The sequence below is a fragment of the Amblyraja radiata genome, chromosome 16 (assembly GCF_010909765.2).
Source record: "Amblyraja radiata isolate CabotCenter1 chromosome 16, sAmbRad1.1.pri, whole genome shotgun sequence".
In the NCBI taxonomy this organism is placed as follows: Eukaryota; Metazoa; Chordata; class Chondrichthyes; order Rajiformes; family Rajidae; genus Amblyraja; species Amblyraja radiata.
Genome location: NC_045971.1, coordinates 12,218,208 through 12,242,822, shown reverse-complemented (window position 1 = coordinate 12,242,822; position 24,615 = coordinate 12,218,208). Strand labels below are relative to the sequence as shown.

Genomic DNA, 24,615 nt, shown 5'->3' with positions numbered 1-24,615 from the left:
AGTATCAAATTCAGGAGACCCCCCTCCCACCGCAATCAACTGAGTTTAGTCAGGATATAAATGCTGGGGATACTGAACCAGGAGACTAAACTGATATTGGGCTTCACGTATCTTGCAGAGAATTTGGAGAGTTTTGCAAACGCTGCATTGATCAGACTTCTCCAGTGCTTTGAAGTCCATGCAGTAGGATGATCGTGTTTCCTAAAAAACATTTTGGTGATTTGGGCATCATTGGAAAGGCCAGCGTTTCTGTCCAGGAGATGCAGATGAGCGGTCTCCTTGAGCTGCCGTAATCTTTCATGGTACCACAGTGCTGTTGGGCAGGGAGTTCCACAATCTTTCCAAATCAGGATAGTGCATAACTTGAAGAGGAGCCTGCAGGTGGTGATGTCCCAAGCAGATGCAGCCCATATCCTTGGTTGTCGAGATTGTGGTTTATGGAGGTGTTGTTCAAGTAGTCTGGTTAAATAAATCCAGCACATTTTGCAAATGATACATACTGTAACCATTGTGCATTGAGATGAATGTTCAGCGTGGTTAATAGGATGCCCAACAAGCAGACTGCTTTGGATAGAATCAAACTTCTTGAAGGATGTCGATGTTGCAGTCATTCAGGCAAGTGGAGTAATCCATCACACTCATGATTTGTGGATGGTGGAAAAGTCCTTAGTGTGACAGGAAGGGAGTCATTCAGACCAGGGTATTCAGCTCTGACTCAGTTTCAGAGCTATGGTGTTTATATGGTTCGTCCAGATGAGTCACTGGTCAGTGGTATTGATGGTGAGAACTTGGCCATAGCAATACCACTGAATGTCAAGGGTGTATGAAATGGTCTCTATTTCTGGAGATTGTCACAGTCTGGCACTTTGTGGTGCAAATACTACTCGTCATTTATCAGCCTAGACCTAAATGTTGTCTGGATCTTCATGCATGCTGACAGAGATTACTTCCATTTGCCACGTTAAACAGAACCGAACATTATGCTGAAGAGATGATAGAAGATTATTTTGGCAATGACGTTGCCTGTGAAGACTACTGGAATTAATCCATACAGGGAAGACCACTCCATAGTTACAGCAATTGGATTTGACCCTTTAAAATGATACGAGATTCCCAGGCATATCCTCCCTTTCTCAGATGTGGGAGATAAAATGTAGTTGTGAATGAAGCACCTCTCTCTCTGCCATGTGTTAGACCTTCAATAGGCATACTGTCCAGTCCCTATGCGTTATTTTTCAGTTGGCCCACAGCAGTTAGGCTTTTGGTGAAGGGTGGCAGTGAGGCTGGACTGGATGGCTTGTTGTAGGGATATGGGAGGAAACTGAAGAACCAAGTGTAAAGCCATGCAGTCACAGAGAAAACGTGCAAACACCAACAGATGGCACCCACGGTCACAACTAAACCTGGGTATCTGCTGTGGTGAAGCAGAAGCTGCATAATCTGTGCCACCATATCTTTGGCTCTCTTCACAAATGCCACCTTAGCGGTGTTTGGTTTTTTATTTCAGACATGAACTAACTAGATGATGAAATAAGCTCAATGCACTGAACATCCATGGCCTTGAGGCTGAGAATGTCAAAGATTTACAACGGTCTAATGAAAATTCTTCTCATTTTAAAAGTATTGGGCCAACCATTTATCTTGCGACCTGGTCCCATGGTTCTGGACTCTACAGTTAAAAGAAAATATATTTTTGCTGTCTACTTATTGGCAAGATTAGGGATTGACTAGACTAAGTGGGACACGTTTTGTCCCAGTCACACAGGAAGCCTGGCCCTCCCAACGCAACCCATTCCCCAACGCAATCTTCCACCACTCAACTGTTCCCCCAACGCAACCAGTTCCCCCAAAGCAATGTTCCACCACTCTGAGGAGGGGGTGGGGGGTGTGTGGGGGAGGTGTGGGGGAGGGAGGGCTGTGGGGGAGGAGGGGGGGCTGTGGGGGGTGAACCTTAAAAACCTTCATAACATTTGTGCTATTTCACTGATTGGAACAGAACATATTTGACCTGCGGCAGAGGAGAATGGTGAATAAGGTGGCAAAAAATCATAGCGTTATGAGGGGGTCGTTTTTGCACAAATTTAATTACAAAGCAGACAGGAAGTGGTCAAGATGAGAGTTTTAGTACTATATATAGATAGATAATTTAAAACTGGGATGGGGTTGAGAGGGAAAAGTAGATCAGCCATTTTCGAACGGCAGAGCAGACTCAATGGGCCGAATAGCCTAATTCTACTCCAATGTCTTAAGGTCTTAGGAGGTTTCAGTCCTATGCATTACGTGCAAAAGTCAAATATACATGTACAGCAGTCACACATTGCTGGAATGGAATTGAAAAGTAGGAAGGTCACACTTGAGATATATAGGCAAAAGTGAGACCAGATCTGGAATATCTGTAGATAGTACTCCAGATCTTTGTTTTGAAAAGTAAGGATGTTAAAGCATCTGATCTTTTTTTTAAAAAAGGATGTTACCGCATTGGAAGCAGTAACGAGGAAAGGATGGACATCCTGGGCTGATATCAACTGCGGTATAGAAGATGACCTGCTTAAAACAAAATATCCAGAGGGATCCTGATAGGGTGAATAACGTATTGATCTTTCTGGAAAAAGGGATCATCAAATTTAAGATAATGATAAGGCGTTTTTTTCCACCAATTTCTGAGCGTCATAAGTCCCTGAAAAAGTTTAAGAAAGAAGTAGAAAGATCCTTGAAGAACAAGGAATCAAAGTTTCATGAGTTGTGATGGGAACATGGAATTGAAGTTACATTCATATGCCCCCTTCAAAAGATAATTGCAAAATGTAATTAAGCACAAAACAATGCTGTGAAAAATATATGCCGATTATATAGCGATTGTCGCATCCAATTATTTTATCGTCACTTTTGTTTATTGGACAAACTCAAGTTGCCAATTTGAGTGGAGAAAGGCCTAACTGGACTAATTATCATTTGGTGGTATTGTTAAGAAAACAACTGTTTACCAAGCACCAGGAAACACCTTTTGGTCTTTCAATAATACCACATAATCGTTTGTATTCCCAAAGTGACAGAACGGAGCCTTGATTTAATATCCAAGCCAAATGACTTGATGGGCCAATGTTCCCTCAGTATTATAATGAGGTGTTCGAGATGATGTGTCGTGTCTCCACCTTGTTGTGAAGAACAAGTCTACAGAAGCTGGGATTTTGCACTTGGTCAGCCTTGCTCAGAATACAGTGAAAAATTCTGTCACCATGTTTTTCCCAAAAGGAATATTTCTCATTACTTCACCACTGCAAGCTGGTCTCAATATTGCTTGTAGACACAAAATGCTGGAGTTACTCAGCGGGACAGGCAGCATCTCTGGAGAGAAGGAATGGGAGATGTTTCGGGTCGAGACCCTTCTTCAGATTAGCAGTGTAGCATCCAAAAGGAAGTTTCTAATTTTACAGAACAGATAATACTGATTTCCCCAAATTTCAAGCATTATAGAAATGTATTTAAAACATTTTGAGGAGTTTCTGGATGCAACCATCTTGTCTCACTTCAAGTTGGTGTTAGCAGATCCAACTGTGATTTTTAAATTAAACAAAACATCCCGAGGTGGGAGAATGAGGAATGGGAGTGAGGAATGGGAATTACATGAAAAAGCTTCCTGCTTGTGTCCTCATCGTGAAGTGCTGAAGGGGGCTTTTGTCTCTGCCGAAGGTTGAAGGAGGTTGCAGGAGAAGGCAGAGAGGTGCAGCTATGAGAACCACTGCCTTAGATTGGGAAAACAATGCCACCCAAGACCGTAAGAAATTGCAGCGAATTGTGGATGCAGCCCAGACCATGACCCAAAATGATCTCTTTCCTATTGTCTCCATTTATACCTCACGCTACCTCGGCAAGGCCAGCAGCAAAATCTAGGTTGCACCCTGCCGTTCCCTTTTCTCCTCTCTCTCATCAGGCAAAAGGTATAGAAGTGTGAAAATGGACACTTCCAGATTGAGGGACAGTTTCTTCCCAGCTGTTATCAGGCAACTGATATCCCCTCTTCTCTCTCTCCCTCATCCTACCACAATCAGTGCTGAACTACTATCTACCTCTGGTGACCCTCGGACTATCCTTGATTGGACTTTGCTGGCTTTACCTTGCACTAAACGTTATTCCCTTATTATGTATCTGTACACTGTAAATGGCTCGATTGTAATCATGTGTCGTCTTTCTGCTGACAGGATAGCACACAACAAAAGCTTTTCACTGTACCTTGGTACACATGACAATAATAATAATATTAAATCAAACTAAAATTAAAAATCAACCCTGACCTTGATTGTTCCCTGTGGAGTATGCCGTTGTCCCAGTGACCATGCGGGTTTCCTCCAGGTAGTCCAATTCCTTCCCACATCCGAAGTGCGGATTGGTAAGTTAATTGGGCATTGCAAACTGCTCCTGGTATGTAGATGAATGACAGTATGTGAGGGAGATGATGGAATGTAGGGAGAATGGGATTGATACAGTATTAACGTAAAAGGGTGGTTGATGGTCTACACAAAGTCAGTGGGCTGAGGAATTGCATCTATGACCATGAGAGGAGTAAGAGACAGAAAAGGCAGTCTGCAAGGCAGTTGCCACAATGAAGTTAGTTTTGAGAACCTGCTGCAATATTGGTAACTTGTCTTTGAAAATGAGCAAATATTTTCTGGTTGAACAAGCAAAGAACTGAAATAATTCCTTTTGCTTTGAGAGTTCTACGTGAATACAGAGGACGTGCTTTACTATGTTCAGAAGCAGTTAAAACTTCCAAGAACTGGAAAGTTCAGTTTGCCCGACAGGGATTCACATCAAGTTTTACAACAGCCTGGCCTGGATTGAGTGAAGTTATAGGTCAATCACAGTAGCACCCAGGAAGGGCCACAACAGCCACGACATTTTGGCATCAAATTATTGATATAAGTTGTTTCAAGGGCATTTCTTGCTTCTTTATAATACAGAGCAGATCATCGGTGAAGCCCGAGTAATTAATAACTAACATTTTCAATGTCAGGATACATGTTCCGCATTCTTCTAAACTCATAGTATATAAATAAATCACTGACTACTGAGACAGTTCTTCAAAAATCTCCATTAGTTTTTTGCCCTGCAGCAGAGCTGCTGTCTGCAGGAACTCATCCCAACTTCAGAAACATGCCAAAGCAGAGGCTGTAAAACTGCTGTCCAGATTTCACAAACCAAATTAAACTTTTACATACTCTGCATTGCTTTTGACCAATGCCCTCACCTATATCTTTGCGTGGTTTTTTTTCCAGAGCCACCTGGGTGGCACAGCATTGCTGACGTAGCAGAATAGACAGGGCAGGTTAGTAACTGAAGGCGTAGCCAGTTTCTCTTCATTCCCTGCTGAACTGCCGAGCTAATCCATTACCACTTTTAAATATAAAAAAAACCTGTATCAACCTGTTACTGAAATCCGAGACCAACTCAATCCTAACAGCACCTTGTGCAGTACAGGGAGCTCAATGACTCTCATGTACCTATAATTTAGATTGCTTTATTGTTGATATCTATTGTTTGTATACAGCAGGGTGACTGAAATACTTACAATGGAGCCATTTTCAGGGATTTGTTGATAAACATTTAGACAGAAAGAGTTTACTTGACATCTCCCTTAGACATGAGAATTATACAGATTACATTCCCCTATAATGACGTGTAGCTGTAATGACGTGTATCTGTCCCATATGTTCCACTGCACTATAATTTCAGGTCTATAAACCATTTCCCAAACAAAGATACAGGACTAACAATCCAGGAGGAGCTCCGGATCTCCAGTCTCAATGGAGTAATCTGAAGATAGCAGGGCAAAGATCCCATAACTGGTCGATCTTGTTAGTTTCTGCTGCAAATTTTAAAAGATGCAGGAAGAGGTATCCTGATCATTGATAGACACAAAAAGTTGGAGAAACTCAGTGGCATCCTCTCTGGAGAGAAGGAATGGATGACGTTTCAGGTCGAGACCCTTCTTCAGACCATTGACCAGCTACATTGTGCTGTAAACAACATCTGCAAAGTGACAGCAATAATGTTTATCCAACATAAATCATATTAAGGAAGGAAATTTAAAAACAATGTAAAATTAATGTTGAATAAATAGTTCAGGTCAATATATTCTGCTTGTTTCATCTCAGATTGCTACAAGGATCATCTTCATTGCATCTACGTATCTACTCCGTATTATCTTTTTCCACTAATTTCCAATATCATGGCATAAGTTCCATACTTGGTGCTGAACTCTGGTGCTGCAAACATGCACTTAGCTCAGTTATTACCATGCTTTACTTCCAATTAAGTATTTTTGGGTCTCTTGCAAGTCTAATTGATTGCCGAGGCCATTCTGCTGGCTTCAGGCAGTGCCATTTTTGACTACATAACTGCATTGCTAAAAGTGCCAATGATTCACACAATTCTCAGCTAGAATTGTGAAATGTGTCATCTGTGTGGAAATCGACAGGACAAGGATAGCAGGAGCAGACATGGTTTGTGAAATCCAGGTGTTGAGTTGCGAAAGGAGATAGAGGTCCTGATGGATTGAGATATGCAGGCTGTAGCCAGTCACGCATATTAGATTAGATTAGATTAAACTTTATTAATCCCCTTATTCAGGGGAAATTCTGATGTCCTTGCAGCACACTAATAAAATACAACATAGCATTCAAAAAGAAGTTCAACACAAAAACATCCCCCCACAGTGATTCCCACTGTGGGGGAAGGCACAAAGTCCAGTCCCCATCCTCTTGTCCACCCAAAGTCGGGCCTATTGAGGCCTCCACAGTCGCCGCCACGGCGCCCGATGTTCTCGCCGGGTGATGGTGCTCCGGCGTCGGGAGAACCCCCAGCGGCTTGGGGTGCCAGGAACGGCCGCCTTCCCACCGGAGACCGCGGCTTCCAAGCCAACAGACCGCGCCGAACGGAGCTCCACACACTGGCGATCTCGGCAAGAGATCCCAGGCTCTGGGATGTAAAGTTCAGCGCCGCAGCTGGCCGCTCCACAGAACCGCGGCTCCACGATGTTCTCATCTGCGGTCCCAGCATACTGGAGTTCCAGCGCGGCGACCCAGGAAAGGCATCGCCCACTCCGCAATAGCGCTCCAGCGCTGCGCTGCCGCCAAAGCCGATGTTCTGCGCCGCCGCCAACGCCGACGTTATGCGCCGCTGCCAAAGCCGATGTTCTGGCCAGGTCCCCTCAGGGAAACGTCGCTCCAGGACCCGCTGGTAGGCCGCAAGGACAGGTTGAAGTCGCTGCTCGGAGGAAGGCAACCCCTCCGACCAGGTAGGGACTCGAAAAGCAGTTTCCCCCTTCCCCCCCACCACCCCCCACACATAAAAAGATTAGGCCCCCTGACTGTACACTCAATGTACTAAAAATAATAAAAAAGAAGGGAAAACAAACGGACAGCTGCAGGACAGGCAGCCGTTCAGCACAGCGCCTCCTCTGATGTGTCACAGCATCGCAACAGACATGACAAGGGGTGATGCTCGACAGCACCAAGAGCTTCTGAGTTATGACTCAAATTTCAAGATTGCCCACAAGGAAAATGAGCTGCATGCCAACAGCGAGTCACTGAACAAACCAGAGCACAGTTTAACCAGTGTGGCACGAGTGCAAGGATGATGATTGATGGCATTATTGCGACACAATCAGAGGCAGGTTCTCACAGCTTGAAAGTTAGACTAATTCTCATCCTTCACCACAACATTGCAGTTGAAGGGAACCCTGGAGAAGTTGAAAGTATTGGGTCAATTCTTTGAAGAATAACCTGTTCTATATGTTTGTACGCTATAACAAGTAATGGTGCTTCAGTTCATTGGTTCCCAGTGATGACCATTCTTCATTCAGAGGGTGGTGAACCTGCATAATTCACTTCCACAATGGGTTAGAGTCATACAGCATGGAAACGGGCCCTTTCAGCCCAACCTACAAAGGCTGACCAAGATGCCCCATCTACACTTGTTCCACCTGGCCGCATTTGGCCCTTATCCCTCTAAACATTTTCTATCCATGTACCTGTCCGAATGTCTTCTAAATATTGTTATTGTACCTGACTCAGCTATCTCCTCTTGCAGCTTGTTCCATATAACCTCCCCCCAGCCCCTCCTCCCGTGTGGAAAAGTTGTTCTTAGGGTTCCTAAAAAATCTTTACCCTCTCATCTTAAACCTATGTCCTCTGGTGCTTGAAGAGACTATGTGCATTTACCCTATCTATTCCCCCCCCATGATCTTATACACCTCTACTAGAAAATCAGCATACTGCACTCTTAGCCTTCCCTACCTCTCCCTATAAAAACCTTGTAACTCTTCTCAGCACTTTCCAGCTTAACAACATGCTTTCCATAGCAGGGTGGCCAAAACTGAACACAACACTCCAAATGTGACCACACCAATGTTGTATAAATGTAATATAACATCCTCAAACGACCCACCCACCTGCCCGATCTGTGGAAGAGCCTGCGGTTTGCACAGTGGCCTCATTAGCAACCTCAGAATCCACAATACCGAAATGGTAGCCTGAGGGACCAAGCAAGAAAGAAGAAATAAAATTCTGAATGCAAAAGTAATCAAGGTTTTGCGTACCTGATAGGTAATCAGCATCTTGGTGAATCTCCTCTGCATCCTCTCCAAATAGGCCCCAACCACGGGGTGAACAAGAGGATGAGGACTGGACTCTGTTGCCTTCCCTCACAGTGGGAACCGTTGTGGGGGGATGTTTTTACGTTTTAGGTTAAATTCCTCTTTAATGTGGTGTCTTACTTTTTTGGTGTGCTGCAAATGGCAACTCAAATTTCACTACACCAGAAATGGTGTATGTGACAATAAATGTCCTTTGTCCCTTGTCCAGAGAAAGCACATTCTTTCAACACTGTACACCAAAATTGCACACAAAATTCCAGATGTGGCCTCACCAAAGATTTATAAATCCATACCATAACTTCAAGTCATAGCTATATGGCATGGAGACAGATTCTTATTCATGCCGACCAACGTGATATTCTGGGTTAGTCACATATGCCTACATTTGGCTCGTATCCCTCTAAACCCTGACCATCCATATTTCTGTTCAAATGTCTTTTGAAAGTATAATTGTATCTGCTTTTATAGCTTCCTCTGGAGGCTTGATCCAGATACAGACTACCCTGTGAGTGAAAATGTTACCCATCAGTTCATTCTTAGATATCTCCCCTCATACATTAAATCTATGCCTTCCAGGTTTCTAGGTTTAGAAATCTACTCTGGGAAAAAGACTGTGTTCACTTAATCATGGTTTTCAAGAAGGTCACCCCCTCAGCTTCCTGCACTCCAAAGAAAAAAGTTCCAGCTTATTCAACCTCTTCCAATAACTCAAGTCCGGATAACATCCTGGTGAATCCATTTTGCACTCTTTCCAACTTAATGACATCCTTCCTATCGCTGGTTTCCAGAACTGCACACAGTACTCCAAGTGTGGTCTTACCAATGAGGTGTAGAGCTGCATCACATTGTCACAACTTTTGTACTCAATACCCTTCCCATTGCTAAACACATTATTCACCATCCTATCCACCTGAATCACCACTTTCAGGGAACCGTGTTCCTGGGTCCCAGATCTCGCTGTTCCACAACACTCTCCAGTGCTTTGTCATTTACTATGCTGGTACGATGTACCAAAGTGCAACACATCACACCTATCAGAGTTAAATTCCAATCTCCCTCCCCAAAATCTCGAGCTTTGTCTTTCTTCTTTGTGAATACAGCAGAGAAACATTCATTTCTGTATTTACAAATCTTCGTGCTGAGATTTGTGTCACTGAAGATATATTTAGAATAGTGCACATGAGTTGAAAACTATTTGGAAATTGGAGTTCTACAAATCAAGGCAAAACCATTCAACCCGACCTGCTAAATGTCCCTCTGTTTTTGTGGTTTAGATATCGGGTGCTATAGACACAATAGCAATGCAAGTATTTGTTTTGTTTTTTACACTTTTCTACACTTGGTACATTCGTGGAGAAATGTACATCATTCAGCTACACAAAAACAAACCAGTATAAAATGCACCACTGCTGCTTAAAAATAAATTAAGATCCATTTCTGCAGAACAAACTCCATGGTGGGTCTATAGCCCACAGTGTAAGAGGAGGAGATTCATTCACTCTCTGTAGAAGGGGATCATACAAAAGGTTGAAATGGAGTCTATAGAAACCTCGAGGGTCTTTATGGCTTTCCCCAGAGGTGGCTTTTTTTAATTTCAGGGGCAATACCTACTGCTGATTTCGGAAGATACTTCGTTATAGAAAAACATGTTGCTGTGCTGTAAGCTGCAAATGAATCTCAGCGCGTAAAAATAAAAGACTAATAACATTTTCTAGTTATTTCTCCTCGTCGCGCTGTGCTCTGTGTGACCGTGCATGCAGATTAGCAGCCCACACAGGCACTGAGAACGGGCACTGCTCATTTCAACCAAGGTCCTTTTCTCTCTCCTTCGACTCCCCGTTGTGACCGCCTTTTCAATCTCACTCCCAGCCCTTCCACATCGTACAAAATAGTCACAAACACAGAGCACAGCAATTGTCTCCGCATATACACCCAACTGAGTGTGCTGTTTTTAAAAAATGAATCTATCCCATTAAATCACAATGATCCTGATCGACACAATTGCTGTTATTTTACATATATAAGACATCTTGTGCTAAACATTTCCATCCTGGACTGCTGGGACGGATTATGCACTGCTGTCTATATACAATTAACCTCTGAGTGCAACATTGAAGCAACCAAGACCAAAATACAGATTATAACAAGACTTTAGTTTATTCCAAGAATGCAGTGAATAAAGATGTTCTATGTCTCTAAATTTCCCTAATTCTGCCTTTATGATACAGGGTACAGAGGGGAATAACTGACGGAGGCTGAATGAATGGCAATCGTCCGAAACAACTATTCTGGAAAGCAACGTTTGTGAAAATAAGCCACGTTTTAACTATTCCAAACAGTCTTGCATTCAACTTCAAGTGATGCAAACTGCCCAAGTATCAGAAAGAGCGAAATATCAGAAATTAAACTTAAGCAGTGGAGATGTGAAGGGAGCTCCAGAGATAGCTGCTGTTCACATGTTTAAGGGAAATTCAAAACAACTATAAAAGACTAGCATCCAAGCAAGATCAGTACACCACAAAGAGATGACTCCTGTTCAATAATAAATATTCTCTGATCATTGTACGTCATCGTTACAGCCACTCTTAATTGTAGCCAAAACACAGATGGCTTGCTCGCTAATTTAAAAGCGAAGCTAGAAAAAATCATCAACAAACAGATAGAAGGATGTATTGCTGAGAAAACAGAACAAGTAAAACTAGTTTATTTCATGTAAATAACCACGTTGTATTGGGTTCCATTTACTCAGTGTAATGGTGGGGTGGGAGATTGCAACCTTTACGTGGTCCACCCTGTTTCGACTAATGCAATCAACCCGACGTGCACAAACAAGATCAAATAGAACAAGTTGACCTACAACTTTAGGCTGTGTATGCCGTACGCAAGAAGAGAAGAAGTGTAATGGTCAGCAGTACGCAATATTTCCTGATCAGAGAATAAGCTTATTCAGTCTGGAGATGGATCTCGAGCCGAAACGTCACCCATTCCTTCTTTCCAGAGATGCTGCCGGTCCTGCTGAGTTACTCCAGCATTGTGTGTGTATCTTCAATTTAAACCAGCATCTGCAGTTCCTTCCTACACAATAAGCTTATTTCCCTGATTTAAAGCCATTTCTTTATTTCCACAGATTAGTGGCATCTTGACTTTAGAGATACAGCACGGAAACAGGCCCTTGGGCCCACCGAATCTGTGCCGAACAGCCCGTACGCTAACACTATCCTACACGCCAATGACAATTTACAATTTTTACCAAAGCCATTAACCTACAAACCTGCACGTTTTTGGAGTGTGGGAGGAAACTGGAGCATCCGGAGAAAGCCCAGCGAGAATGTAGAAACTCCATACAGACGGCACCCATAGTCAGGATTGAACCCTGGTCTCTGGCGCTATAAGGAAACAACTCTACCGCTGTGCCATGACTACGATGGGGAAGGCGTTGGAGTATGGTCAAGGTACACTATAAAATGGAGCCAATATAAAAAACTGGAACATGTAAAATTGTGGCATACCCAGGGGACATGGATTTCAATGCTCACAAATATCAGAGCATCTAATTTGCACCAAAAAAGGACAGGGCTTGATTTGACAAAAACATTCACGGCATCTAATGGGAGTGGTCTAAATATAAGAACTGGACCATCCAGGAGTGTGTGGAGCAATTCCACACACAAGGCGAAAAAAAAATTTGAACTTTTTCCACAGTCAATTGCAGGTAATAAAATTGTTAATTTAAATTGGAAGCAGACATAAAGTCATAGCCAAGATAGGATCAAGCATCAATTCCACTGATATTATAGGGCCACCAGCATCTGCATGTATTCGGTATTGACATATTATTTGCTTTTTTAAATCAAATATCAATCAGAATGATAATTGCAACTTTTAACTATGCCATTGAGCAGCTCTCCTCTTGCTTTTCCATGACCTTTATACCATCCACAATGCAAGAGGGCCACTGTTGAAAGTGTCACTGTTGAGGCGCCATCAAAGTCTATACAAAAAAAATTGCTGTTTAAAATGTTTTAAATAATGCTGATACATATTCTAAACCTCTATTTGTTTTCTTTCGATAGCAAACCCACAATGACATGCTAATTAACATAGTCTGGCTAGTCGTTTCCCCAGGATGGGAATTTATATGCAGACCTAAAATTACCAAGAACCAGGCAAAACAGAGACATCAGTAATCCGACTTTGTGCCTTATTCTTAACAAGCATTCTAAAATCCAGCGGAAACATGGCCTTCCTCTTTAATCTATTATCAGATCATATACATAACAACTTTTCCAATTGTGCCTTACCATTGTAAATAACGTGCTTCATTTGTTACTGCACTTCTAAAGTTGCAGTGCACAGAGTCTGCACTGACTGACCATCAATCACTTGTCAACAACTAATTTTATTTTGCCCAAATTCTCATCAACAACCTCCAGATTCCACCACTTGCCTATTCGCTAACAATATTTTAGAGGCTAATAATTTACAGTGGAATATCCTCACCAAGTGAGGTGAAGACATGATCTACACAGTTCTTGATGGTATTTGGCTTGTGAGTGGATATTTCAGCAAGTGAATGGGGAAACATTCAGTCCCAACCTTTCCTTAAAAAAATATGATCAGAAGCAGTGGAGTTGGGCTTGAACTGGAGATCAACCATGTTAACAGCAATTTGGTTTGCTCACAAATGGAAGCACTTCTTTCACATCAACTCTAAGATAAAGTGCCTTAGTTTTAAAAGGCCTCTATGATGTCAATCCTAATTAAGTCACTTTTTGTGCACTCCCTCTTCACAATTTTTGCACTTCCAAAACAAAATATTATTAAAGTACCCCAAGTGTGGTCTAGCCAGTATATAATCTACGCATCTTGCAATGTTAATCGATAGTGTTAATATTGTTCATGACATCCAAATTCCTAATTTTTTTCTTAAGATGGCAAATGATCTTTTACAGAAACCAATATACATGATGTTATCCTAAATAACACTGCACTTCTTCAGTGCTGATATAACTAATATTTCCCCCCCCCGTTTTCCCACAGTTTACAAACACAAGACAACAGAGTAGTACTGCATGTTATATTTAATCTGGTTGTAAATAACTCGTTCCACAAATAACTTTTTTTGGCTTTTATTAGTATAACAAAATCTATTTAATTTTAGAACATAGAAATGTACAGCACAGGAACAGGCCCTTTGGCCCACAATGTCTGTGATGATGTTTTATCCAGAGTAGGGGAATCAAATGGTGCCATGATAACCTAATCTCATCTCTCACATGATTCCTATTGAATCTTTCCCCTCTCACTTTAACCCCGTGTCCTCTGGTTCTTGATTCCCCTTCTCTGGATAAAAGACCCTGTGCGTCTACCCTATCTATTCCCTTCGTGATCTTATACATCTCAATAAGGTCACCCCTCATCCTCCTGCGCTCCAAGGAATAGAGTCATAGCTTGCCTGACCTCTCCCTATAGCTCAGGTCCCCAAGTCCTAGTCACAGCCTCATAATATTCTCTGCACTCTTTCAAGCTTAACACCATTTTTCCTATGGAAGGGTGATCAAAAGTGAAGACAATACTTCAAATGTGGCCTCACCAACATCTTATACACCAGTAAGTTGACATCACAACCTCTGTATTCAATACTTTAACTGATGAACACCAATGTGCCGAAAACATTCTGAATCACCCTATCTACCTGTGACAACACTTTCAAGCAACTATGTTCCTGTTCTCCGAGATCCCTCTGCTTTAACAAAACTCCCCAGAGCTCTGCCTTTCACTGTGAAGGTCCTGCCCTGGTTTGACTTTCCTCATCCACTTTTGATTAAAAATAAATTAATTAATTGGGACTTCAAATAGTTAGCAGTAAGCACAAACAAACAAAAATTAACAGCTAAAATCCTAGTGATAGTTTAAAGAGCCACAGGTTTAAAGAGTTCAGTCACCCAGCGAAAGGATCATTGGTTTCAATAATGCTCTTTACGAGCTACTCCATTATTTTCTTTCCTGCTGTTGCTTCTTATTTAGTTTTGCATCGATAAAACCTGTGTGTATAATCCCATCCACTGACCTATAATTAACTGCACTTTGCCAGACGCCTGATTTTACTTGTAAGATTAAACCTTTCATTAAATCCTAAAAACAGACTTTCAAGTTTCAGTACTTCACAAGAGGTAAACCTTTTATTTATTTAAAAAGCAACTTGAACAGTGCAATTTGTTTTGATATAGTTACTTTTAGAGTTGCTAAAAATAATTTATTTAAAAAACTACTGAAAACCTAACTTAAGTTCAAAGTCTCCCTAAATTGCTTAACAGTAAGTGAGGTCAAGAGAGGGCTGAAATGACCTTGTAACTGTACCAGCAGTACTTCTGTGTCATGTCAGTAAATTGTTTGGAGGCTAGCAGAACATCCCAGGGTTCACATCTGTTCTGGGTGGAGTGTAGAGATCCATAACTACCCTCAAAACCCTCACTGTGTTTTCAATCGCTTAAACTAAATGCACCTGTACATATGCCAAAGGAGATCAGAGCGACTTCTGACCACACCAACCCTTCTGTGGAAGAACCATTAGAGTGTCAGCTGATGCCCATACAACAGCATTTAAAACAAGAGAAAAGAAACTGCAGATGTTGGAAACTAATTCAAAAACAGAACGCCGGAACAACTCAGCGGGGCGAGCAGCGTCTGTGGAGGCAAAAGATATGCTGATGTATCCAGCCTTCAGCATTTAAATACTAAGCTAGCTTTGGAAATAAGAGAGGGGTAGAAAAGGACAAGAGGGCAAAGAGCTGTAAGAATGCTGCTGTGGACAGAATGACACACAGGGAAAGAAAGGCTCTGAAATTTATTGCCAAATGCAACTCAAATACTGACTTCTTTGATTGCCTTTTCATTAAAAAAAACTGTTAAACAGTTTATAGTTACAAATATATATATATATACCATGTATTGTGATTATAGTTAATTTACAGTTCAGAGAAATAATGGAAAATATGTTTCCATTAGATTGGACATCCACACTTCCCACTTTGGCAATTCAATCTCCTCTGTTCCCTGAGGTCTTGTGCTGAAGCAGATTGTAAACATGGCATTTCCATTTGACATTAAGCTGAGCGTTTCCTTCCAGCTCCCGGGCTGCCCATCACTGCCCCTTTTAGCTGAAACCCTCACCATGCCTTTACAACCTCCTTTGTGGACTATTTCAATGGTCTCCCAGCTGACTTCCATGTTCTAAATCTGTTATTTCCAAAATCTATCCTGAGCAATAAACCTAGATCATCCACTTACTAATGAACATGGACTTTCTGGCCCAATAAAACATAACATTTTAAATTCTTATTCCAGTATTCATCCTTCATTCCTTGATGGTATTTATGCTTTAACGTGTCTGCAATCAAAGTACTGGAATTCCATCCAAGATTTTTAAAGTTTTCATTTTCCTCTTTATGACATACGAGGTGGCCAATTGGATCACCAAATCCATGCTGGCTCTTTGCACAATCCCATCAATCTCCCTCTAACACTTTAGCAATGTTCATTAACTCCCCTCATTCCAGCCCCTTTCCCTTATTGCCCATCTACACCAGGGGCGATTCATTGTATAGTGGCCAATTAATCCACCAACCTCTCCAACTTGTGCTGTTTAATTGAGGCTTTCCTTAAAACCCAACCTTATGGCCAAATTTCTCCAGGCTCTCGAACATATCCCTCCTTCATCTCACGATCCATTTTTGTTGTTTGCCTGACCCTCTCTGTGCATTGGTATGGTTTGGCAAGTTAAAATATACTACAAAACAATAAGTGGTTATGATGATGCCGCAACACAACGTAACAATGAGATGAACACAAGATTTTAACCTCAGGCTACTGTGCGACAGGCATATAGACATATAGAGCTCGTCCAGTGATAAGGAATCTAACTTGTATGTATTACCCTGTGACGATTTACGCTAGGGACCAACTTGCTGCCTGAAGCAGCAAACACTTTTGAAGGTAAGAGAGTAGTCATTAAACCCCCATTGACTTGTTCACTCTGAACGGCCAAATGAGTAATGCTTGATTCATCAGCTGAAGCTAGCTTTGGTAAAGGTTAGCTTCATCCCAGCTTGCCTCAGGTTTCAATGTAAACATGATTTTCAGAAGCAGCTGTAGTAATTACAGAAGTTGAAATGTAGAAAGTCAAGACAGGAACCTCCAACCACAGGATCTTGAGAACAGACTTCAAAGGGAGGCAACTTGAGAGCAAAATATAATCTCCAAATACTACCTCTCTGTCTGGCATAGGGCCCATGAAGTGATGTTCTCATGAGATGCTCCTTGGAATCAGATTGGTCTTGACAGAACGATTCAGAAGAGGTCCACTTTAATCTATGAAGATACCCTTTCTCTGATTCCTCAATGCCTGGCTATTCATCAGACACAGACAACAAATTACATGTGTGAAATGATAGTAGTTCCTCACACAGAAAGCACAATAATTCCTGATCAATTTCCAGAATGACAAGAGTTTAAGATTAATCGAGTTTGAGCAATTTCCTTCTTAAAAAAGTAGACTTGTATCAAGCCTTAAAGATGCCATTTGAAGAATTCAACTTTCAAAACACGAGTGCCTGCAGGGAAGTAATTGTTTTGCATGAGGTAATGTGCTACACTTGGGTTTTCTTTGACTGAAAAACATACTGTATAAGATTCAAGAATCATCTACCAAGTCACACAAAAAAGTTCTATTAATTACAGAAGCCTAAATAGTAGTTGAGATTGAGATTAAAAGATTGGTGATGTTTCCATTTGCAAATGCACATTTGAAACACCACTGAGAAATGGTCCAAAATATTTCCAGGTTACATCCCAAATTTAACAATATTGTTCACAACACTATAGCATGGAATCTAGTGTACATATCATACTTGTAGTAGGTAGCTTTAGTTCTAGATTTAAGCGTTTTAATTTAAATATCCCGCATGTTGTTGTAATTCAAACTCATAGCTCTGTGTTTGTGTCCAGTAACATAACTCCTGCCACTAATAGACCCGTTTGAAACTTGCATAATTATCTGTAGTTTGAGGATATCAGCAAAGTCGGCAAGTATCCTAGGCTTCATTTGTCAAGGTAGTGAGAGCAGAGGAGTTGTCATCTTCAAGGAATTAGAAAATTGTTAGCTATCATCTTCAAGGAGTTCAAAAATTGGAGGCAACAAATCACATCAAAGGGCTGCCATTAGTGTGTACAAAGAAAAGGCAAGACAATCATAAATTAATATGAATTTCACATGGATTTACATTAAAATCCCATGACCATTTTGGAGAACAGCAGTTGCTGAAATAGCAGTTTGAGACCAGGCGAATTACACCAACTCTAAAATTATTCTGTACCCAAGAACTTGGTTCAAGGTCACATACTATTTAAGGTTCTCACAACATTCACATATCCGTTTCACCCAACGAATAAACTAATTACATTGTATAAGGGTGATAGATAATATTCAGAGATGCTCAAATTCCCTTCAATATCTAAAATAATGGATTCATAAAATGATACCCATAATTCAATCATCAGCATTGTTGCAACTTACATGAGGAGATGGCTTTTTCAACAGGACCAGCAGAGCTTGAAGTACTAGGTTTGAGAAGCGTGGGCCAATAGGGACGTAATCTGAAATTAAACAGTAATAGTTTTATTCTACTGTATAATTGTATGATCAGCATCTAACTCATTGCTGTGTTTTGATGCAACAAAAATACTGAATTCCTTGTACGAGGGTAATAATATTAAAAAGACAAATGTGTAGCTAAACCAGATTGGGTATTATGTTTACTCAAGAGAATAACTGGAGCTGTAGTGGTGTGTTCATTTTTGAGTGCCACACTTTACAGTCAGGAGTAGATTTTATTGTCATATGTACCGAAAGGGAACATTGACATTCTTACCTGCCGCAACGCAACAGGTTTGTAATAGATAATATACTAAAGATTTTTTAAATGTAATAAATAAAAAGCACAATATTCTACAAAAAACAAACTTCAAGTCTGAAGTTTAGTTCACCGTTTGGAGTTTAGTTGAAGTTCGTAGTGCTCAATAGTCTGACGGTCATTGGAAAGAAGCAGTTCCTGAACCTGGATGTTAACAGTTTTCAGCCTCCTGTACCTTCTCTCTGATGGCAGAAGTGAAATGAGAGCATGGGCATGGTGGTGGGGGTGCGTGATTCTGGTTGTCTTTTTGACACAGATCCTATAGTGTGTGTCAGAGGGTAAGAAACGGAGATTTACCAACATTGTACCAGGAATGAGGGACTTCAATTGGAGGTGAAGCTGGGCTTGATCCTCTGACAAAAGAATAATGTTAAGATTTCAGAGAAGTGTTCAAAATCATGAACCATAAATTATTTCCAGTTGGAGAGTGTCAGCTACCAAGGAACAGAACTTTAAGCCGAATGGTAAAAACAAAACAGAGGCAGTACAAGGAAAACATTTCCTAAAAATATTAATTGTGTTCGAATTCATTAAGAAATGGTGCTAGAAGTAGATTTAATATTAATATGCTGAAAAGAAGTGGATAAATGTTATCAGGCTACTTAATGGTCCTTCCATAAGCTAGAGTACAGTTCCATGCACCTCTACCCGATTGAGGACATTGGACTTTGTCTATGGAACTCATGTGCTACAATGCTGAGAACGCATTCTGCACCTTCCCCATTGCTTTATTGTGCTCGAGTTTCAATTGATTGCACGATGCAAGGTATATCTGATTTGAATTAAATGCAAAACAAAGCTTTTCAGTGTACCTCAGTACACGTGGCAAAAATAAACCTAAACTTTGAAGGAAACATATTTACAGGGAAACGGAGAAGGAGCAAGATGGTGGAATTGGAAAGTTTTGACCAGAGAGCCTGCATAGTGATGTCAGATCAAATGCCTACCTCTTGTGCTGTATCATTCTATTTCTATGTTGCACAAAATTCTATGTTACCCAGGCAGAACATTTGCTAATTTATATAGACTGCGGATATCATAACCTAAATCGGATCCGAGATTAGGCTTGCATTGTAAATGCCCTTTGCAGTTTGTTGACATAGCCAAATCTCGGATCATAGAAACGCTGTTATAGCTATCTCAAAAACTACACTCTGACCATTGTTGGTAGAATAAGGAAGGAAGGAAGGGATCTGCAGGGTTGAAGATTTTTTTTTTAACCAATCACTGTTCATTTCCAAGTAGCTAGTTACTTGGAAATGAACAGAGATTGGTTAAAAATAATCTTCAACCCTGCAATGGTCAGAGTGTAGTAAGTATCCTGGAACCAGAACATGGACTTGTTTCCTACTCCATCACTGCCCAGAGGATCTGAAAGTTGTCATGCAATCCAGAATTATTTCAGTAGTGAACTTGGATACTGATACTGGCATGTTGTCTGACCAGAAGGAGCACCAAATCTGAAGAGAATACATAATCACTGAATATAATGCCAGAGATCACTGCGATTGATTGCCTGAAATGTCTTTCAGCTTATTTTGCCCATGACATCTCCTTGTAAACTAGTCCCAAACCAATGACTAGAGAAAATACAAAGATCTTGAAGATCCCAGCAATCTCCTCTCTTGCTTCTCTCAATAATTTGGGATACATTTCGTGGTAATCAACCTTAATGCTTTTCAGGAGACCCATCACCACGACCTTCCAGATCTCAAAAAGCCCAAGCATATAAGTATACCCCACATTTATCTCACTATTCTTCATGTCGCTCCGAAAGATGTCGCCTCCTATTTAGCATGGTTTATATTGGTGACTGCGCAATTCACATGGCAACGAAACACGTTGATTTATAGAGCCATTTAACCTGACCTGACTGATACACAGGAAGTCAAAGTTGTTCTGGGGTTTTATGGTTGAATAAAGGTACAAAATAATAATTTGATAAAAAATCAGTGCTGGAAATGTTATATCATTAGAATTCTGTGCTTTATATTATGCTCAACTCACGGCGTACAGATAAGTAGTTAAAGCAAGATTCTGCACTCCGACAAGTAGTTCTGTGACACTGTGTTCAAATTAGTCTAATTGCTCTGTCGTTGCCAATGAAGGCTTTGATTTCAATAATTCACCATATGGGATGGGACTCCTACTTCTCTCATACAAGCAATTTACTCAATCTCATTAAGCACCAAGTCCAGCTAGTAATTAGGAGACTATCACGCCAAAGCTTCCTTGAAGTGATTATCAAGGTCCCATTCACCACATTATCCTACCTAGTCCAGACAACTTAAATCCCAGGTTGTATCGCTGGTCAATTTGAAATAAGCTTTTACAGCAAATTTACCTTTTGTCAATGGTTGAGGGAATGGGAAAAACAAAGCAAAATCAATTATTATTCCTCATCCATCTAACATTAAACTAACTGTTTCCTTTACTACACTTTAGGACAGAGACAAACTCCTAGTTGCATTCATAATAATATAAACAAATTGATTAATTAAAGGAGAGGATCTGATCCTAGCCATGGCCGAGCTCAATCAGAATGCAGTGGAGGCCCCTTGGCAAAAGTAGCATGCAATATGTCCACAGGGGAGGCAAAAGGAGAGACGAAAGAAAATTACAGCTACCATTATCTGATGATCCCTGATGCAGTGTTCGCTCTCATACTGATATGTTCGAACTGGAGACAGACTGGATTGCTAATATGACCGTGTGCCCTAATTCTGCCCCAAAACCATTACTGCAGAGGGACTATTCAGCCCATCTAGTTTGTGTCAGCTTTGTGGATAGCTTTATTCGTTGCTGTTTCCTCAATGCTCATTCCATTTTGAAAATTCTAGTAATTATTCTGCCACCTCAAAGGGTGAATAGAAAATAAATAGAAATGGAGTTCGCAAAATAACTGAGGAAGCCAATCTGACATTTGCAAACCTAATAAAGAAAAATGGTTCCTCAGTTAATCACAGAGAAAAATCCACGCTCTGTGCACAGACAGCTAAGTGATTGGATTGTCATGATGTTACTCCCACTTACCTAGCAGGCGCTCAATGTCATCAACCACAACACAGCTCAGTTGCGACTTGTATGCATCCTCAAAAATCTGTCAACAGAAATTAATAGATTATTAACCAGTTCATCAAGTTGGCTTGCAGTAGCACAACTGTTTTTGTAAATGCAGAGCATGCGCACACACTGCAGGCCAATACTTTGGTTTCACATTCCTCAAAGATTCTTGTTGTATGCGAATGACCCAGGCAAATGAGCTGCATTAAACAGTCTTTGGTAAACATTCCTAAATCAGTGAAGGAACCTACTGAAATGTAAATGCTCCTCAACCATCAAGTCCTACTATGATACAAGTAGAGTCATAGACAATGGAAACAGGCCATTCGGCTCAACTTGATCATCAAGATGCCCCATCTACACTGGTCCCACCTGCTTGCGTTTGGCCCTTATCCCTCTAAACCATTCCTATGCCAAAATGTATTTTAAATGTTGTTACAGTACATACCTCAGCTACCTCCTCTGGCTGCTCTCTATAAACCTGCCATCCTCTGGTCCCTATTAAATCTTTCCACTTTCACCTTCAACCCATGTCCTCTGGTTCTTCATTTTCCTACTAAAAGACTGTGCATTCACCCTATCTATTCCCCTCATGACTTTATACACCTTTATAAAATCACCAGAGCCTCATGCGCTCCAAGGAATAAAGTCCTTGCCTGTCCAGTCTTGCCTTTGATTGATATCAGAGTACACTGTACCTAAACCAGTGTCACCTTACAGAGAGATCAGCATAATACTGAGCATCAGATGTACAACACAGCTATTTGCTGAGATCCTATCCTATGCCAATTCCAAAAATATCCTTCAAAACGATATATTTCGTCTTCATTTTAAACCATGTAATGGATGTTGCTTCTGTCATTGTTACATGCCTACAATTTCACATGCAATTGAATCTCTGCATCAACATTCATCTTAACATCCACTCATCCCAGAAGGATAAGTGATTTGGTCGCCAGCCTTTGTCCAACACTATTTGCCTCCTCTCGACCCATTAACATTACTTTCTACTCATTTGCCACTTCTGCAGTTAACTGGCTCCCCTTTAAAGACATATCCATCATTTACCTCAACCACGTGTATGACAGCAGAAAGCGCGTAGTATTTTTACCAAATAGAAATAACAATAATAAGGAGTGATAAAGTTAGAAGCAGAATCATCAGATTGGAAATGTACATGGACGTTGGGTGCTTGCTTAATTTGTCTTTCATTGCCTATCCATTGATGGGGTCAGTTTGGTGGGTGTTGGGGCTATTGTTAAATGAAAACCTTATCGTGAGATATGTGTTGTGAAACAAAGTGATCTTTATTGTGTTAAACAAAGCACAGCTCACACGCGACTAGGAAGGGTTCTCCCAGAGTTCTATACATATAAATATCGGGGCACACTCCTAAGCCACGTGACGACTCCTTCCCGCCAAACACTGTCATGTGACCCAGCCAGTCCCAGGGCTAAGGATTCGCCCAGTAAGTGGCCTAACCCCCAGGTGGCGCCACAACCTTACTATATGCAGGATATAACCATCTAAGAGAGAATGGCCTTGCTGAAAGAATCAATTTAGAATTCAAAGTTTGACCTGAAGTAGAGAATAGTCAGAAATTATGCAGCTATGAGAAACACACACCATCACATTTTTTGGCAAACCATCTTCGCCAGAGATCGAATATATGATGATAGCGTTCCTTGGTATGTTTTTGTTTGTGAAAAGCTTGAAACAACAAACTTGATTCTTACAATAATTTCTATGCCATCTTTCAGTGCTTAAACTTTGTTCCTGGAGGTAAAGCATTAGTGAAGGTAAGGTGATCCCTTATGCTGGATCCATCATTTATGTCTGAAGAAGGGTCTCAATCCGAAATGTCACCCATTCCCTTCTCTCCAGAGATGCTGCCTGTCCTGCTGAGTTACTCCAGCTTTGAGTCCATCAGTTTATTCGTTGTGAGTCAACAAAGATCCATCATGTGTGGAATAGAAGTCTCCACCAACCTTACCCTTGCCACTTCAGTACAAATAAATGTTCCATTAGTCTTTGGGCCAGAAAAGGAAGCCACTCCATCATTTAAGCCAACACCCGACTTAATTTGGATAACAGCACAAGCAATGGGTTGAACTCGACAACACTGTAAGCAGATGTATTCAGTGCAATCCACGCTATATTGACCTGGTTTGACTTCTTTCATCATAAAGTCCTCAAACTCAACCGTGGCTCAATAGTACCTCCTGATATTAGACAGAAAGGTGAAAGTTCAAGTCACATTCCTGAGCTTTGAGCACTTGAGCCAGGTTGACACTTTAGCACAGCACTGCATTGTTGGGTATGCCAGCTTTCACAATTCATTAAGGCTATTTCTCTGCATGTCCATGTTAAAAAATCCCTCTCATGAAGGATCAGATTTAAAGAAAATATTGCAAACACTAAGCAGGATAGGAAGCATCTGCAGAATGAGAAGTATTGTTTCAGATCAAAGACCCTTCTTTAGAATTGAAGAAGTGGAAAATTAATGTTGTTTTAAGTTGCAGAAGGGGTGAGGGAGTGATGGATAGGAAATTGGGAATGTTCCTGATTGTCCGAGATCTAGATTGTCATTGTGATATGCTGTTTGATTTATAGATTGGAGGGAGAAAACAAAGGGACATGTAAACGTTGTAAAATACAGACAGGGTTGTTGCAGATAACTGAAACTAAAAGAATGTTGGACTTTCCCCATAAGATCAGGTAGCACCTGGAGAATATTATTAAATGTCCCTGTCAAAATGTATTTCTCAATATAATTACAATTTACAATACAAGTGGTTACAATAATACTTTCAAAAGTCATTTGGACAGACATATAGCTAGCAAGGGTTGAGATGAATAAAGGCTGCATGCAGGCAAATTGGGATTAACTCACAATGGCAACTTGGTCAGCACAAACAAGATTGGCTG

General features: G+C 41.0%; 1 protein-coding gene across 1 annotated transcript in view; it reads right to left on the bottom strand.

Annotated features, from left to right (window-relative positions):
- nsf (N-ethylmaleimide sensitive factor, vesicle fusing ATPase) overlaps positions 1 to 24,615 on the bottom strand; it is a 178,612-nt gene that overhangs the window by 47,387 nt on the left and 106,610 nt on the right. Inside the window, exons 16-17 of the mRNA XM_033035096.1 lie at positions 21,658 to 21,724; positions 18,228 to 18,307 (exon numbers count right to left, since the gene is read on the bottom strand). Of these exons, the coding sequence (XP_032890987.1) occupies positions 18,228 to 18,307; positions 21,658 to 21,724 (147 nt within the window). The remainder of the gene's footprint in view (positions 1 to 18,227; positions 18,308 to 21,657; positions 21,725 to 24,615) is intronic.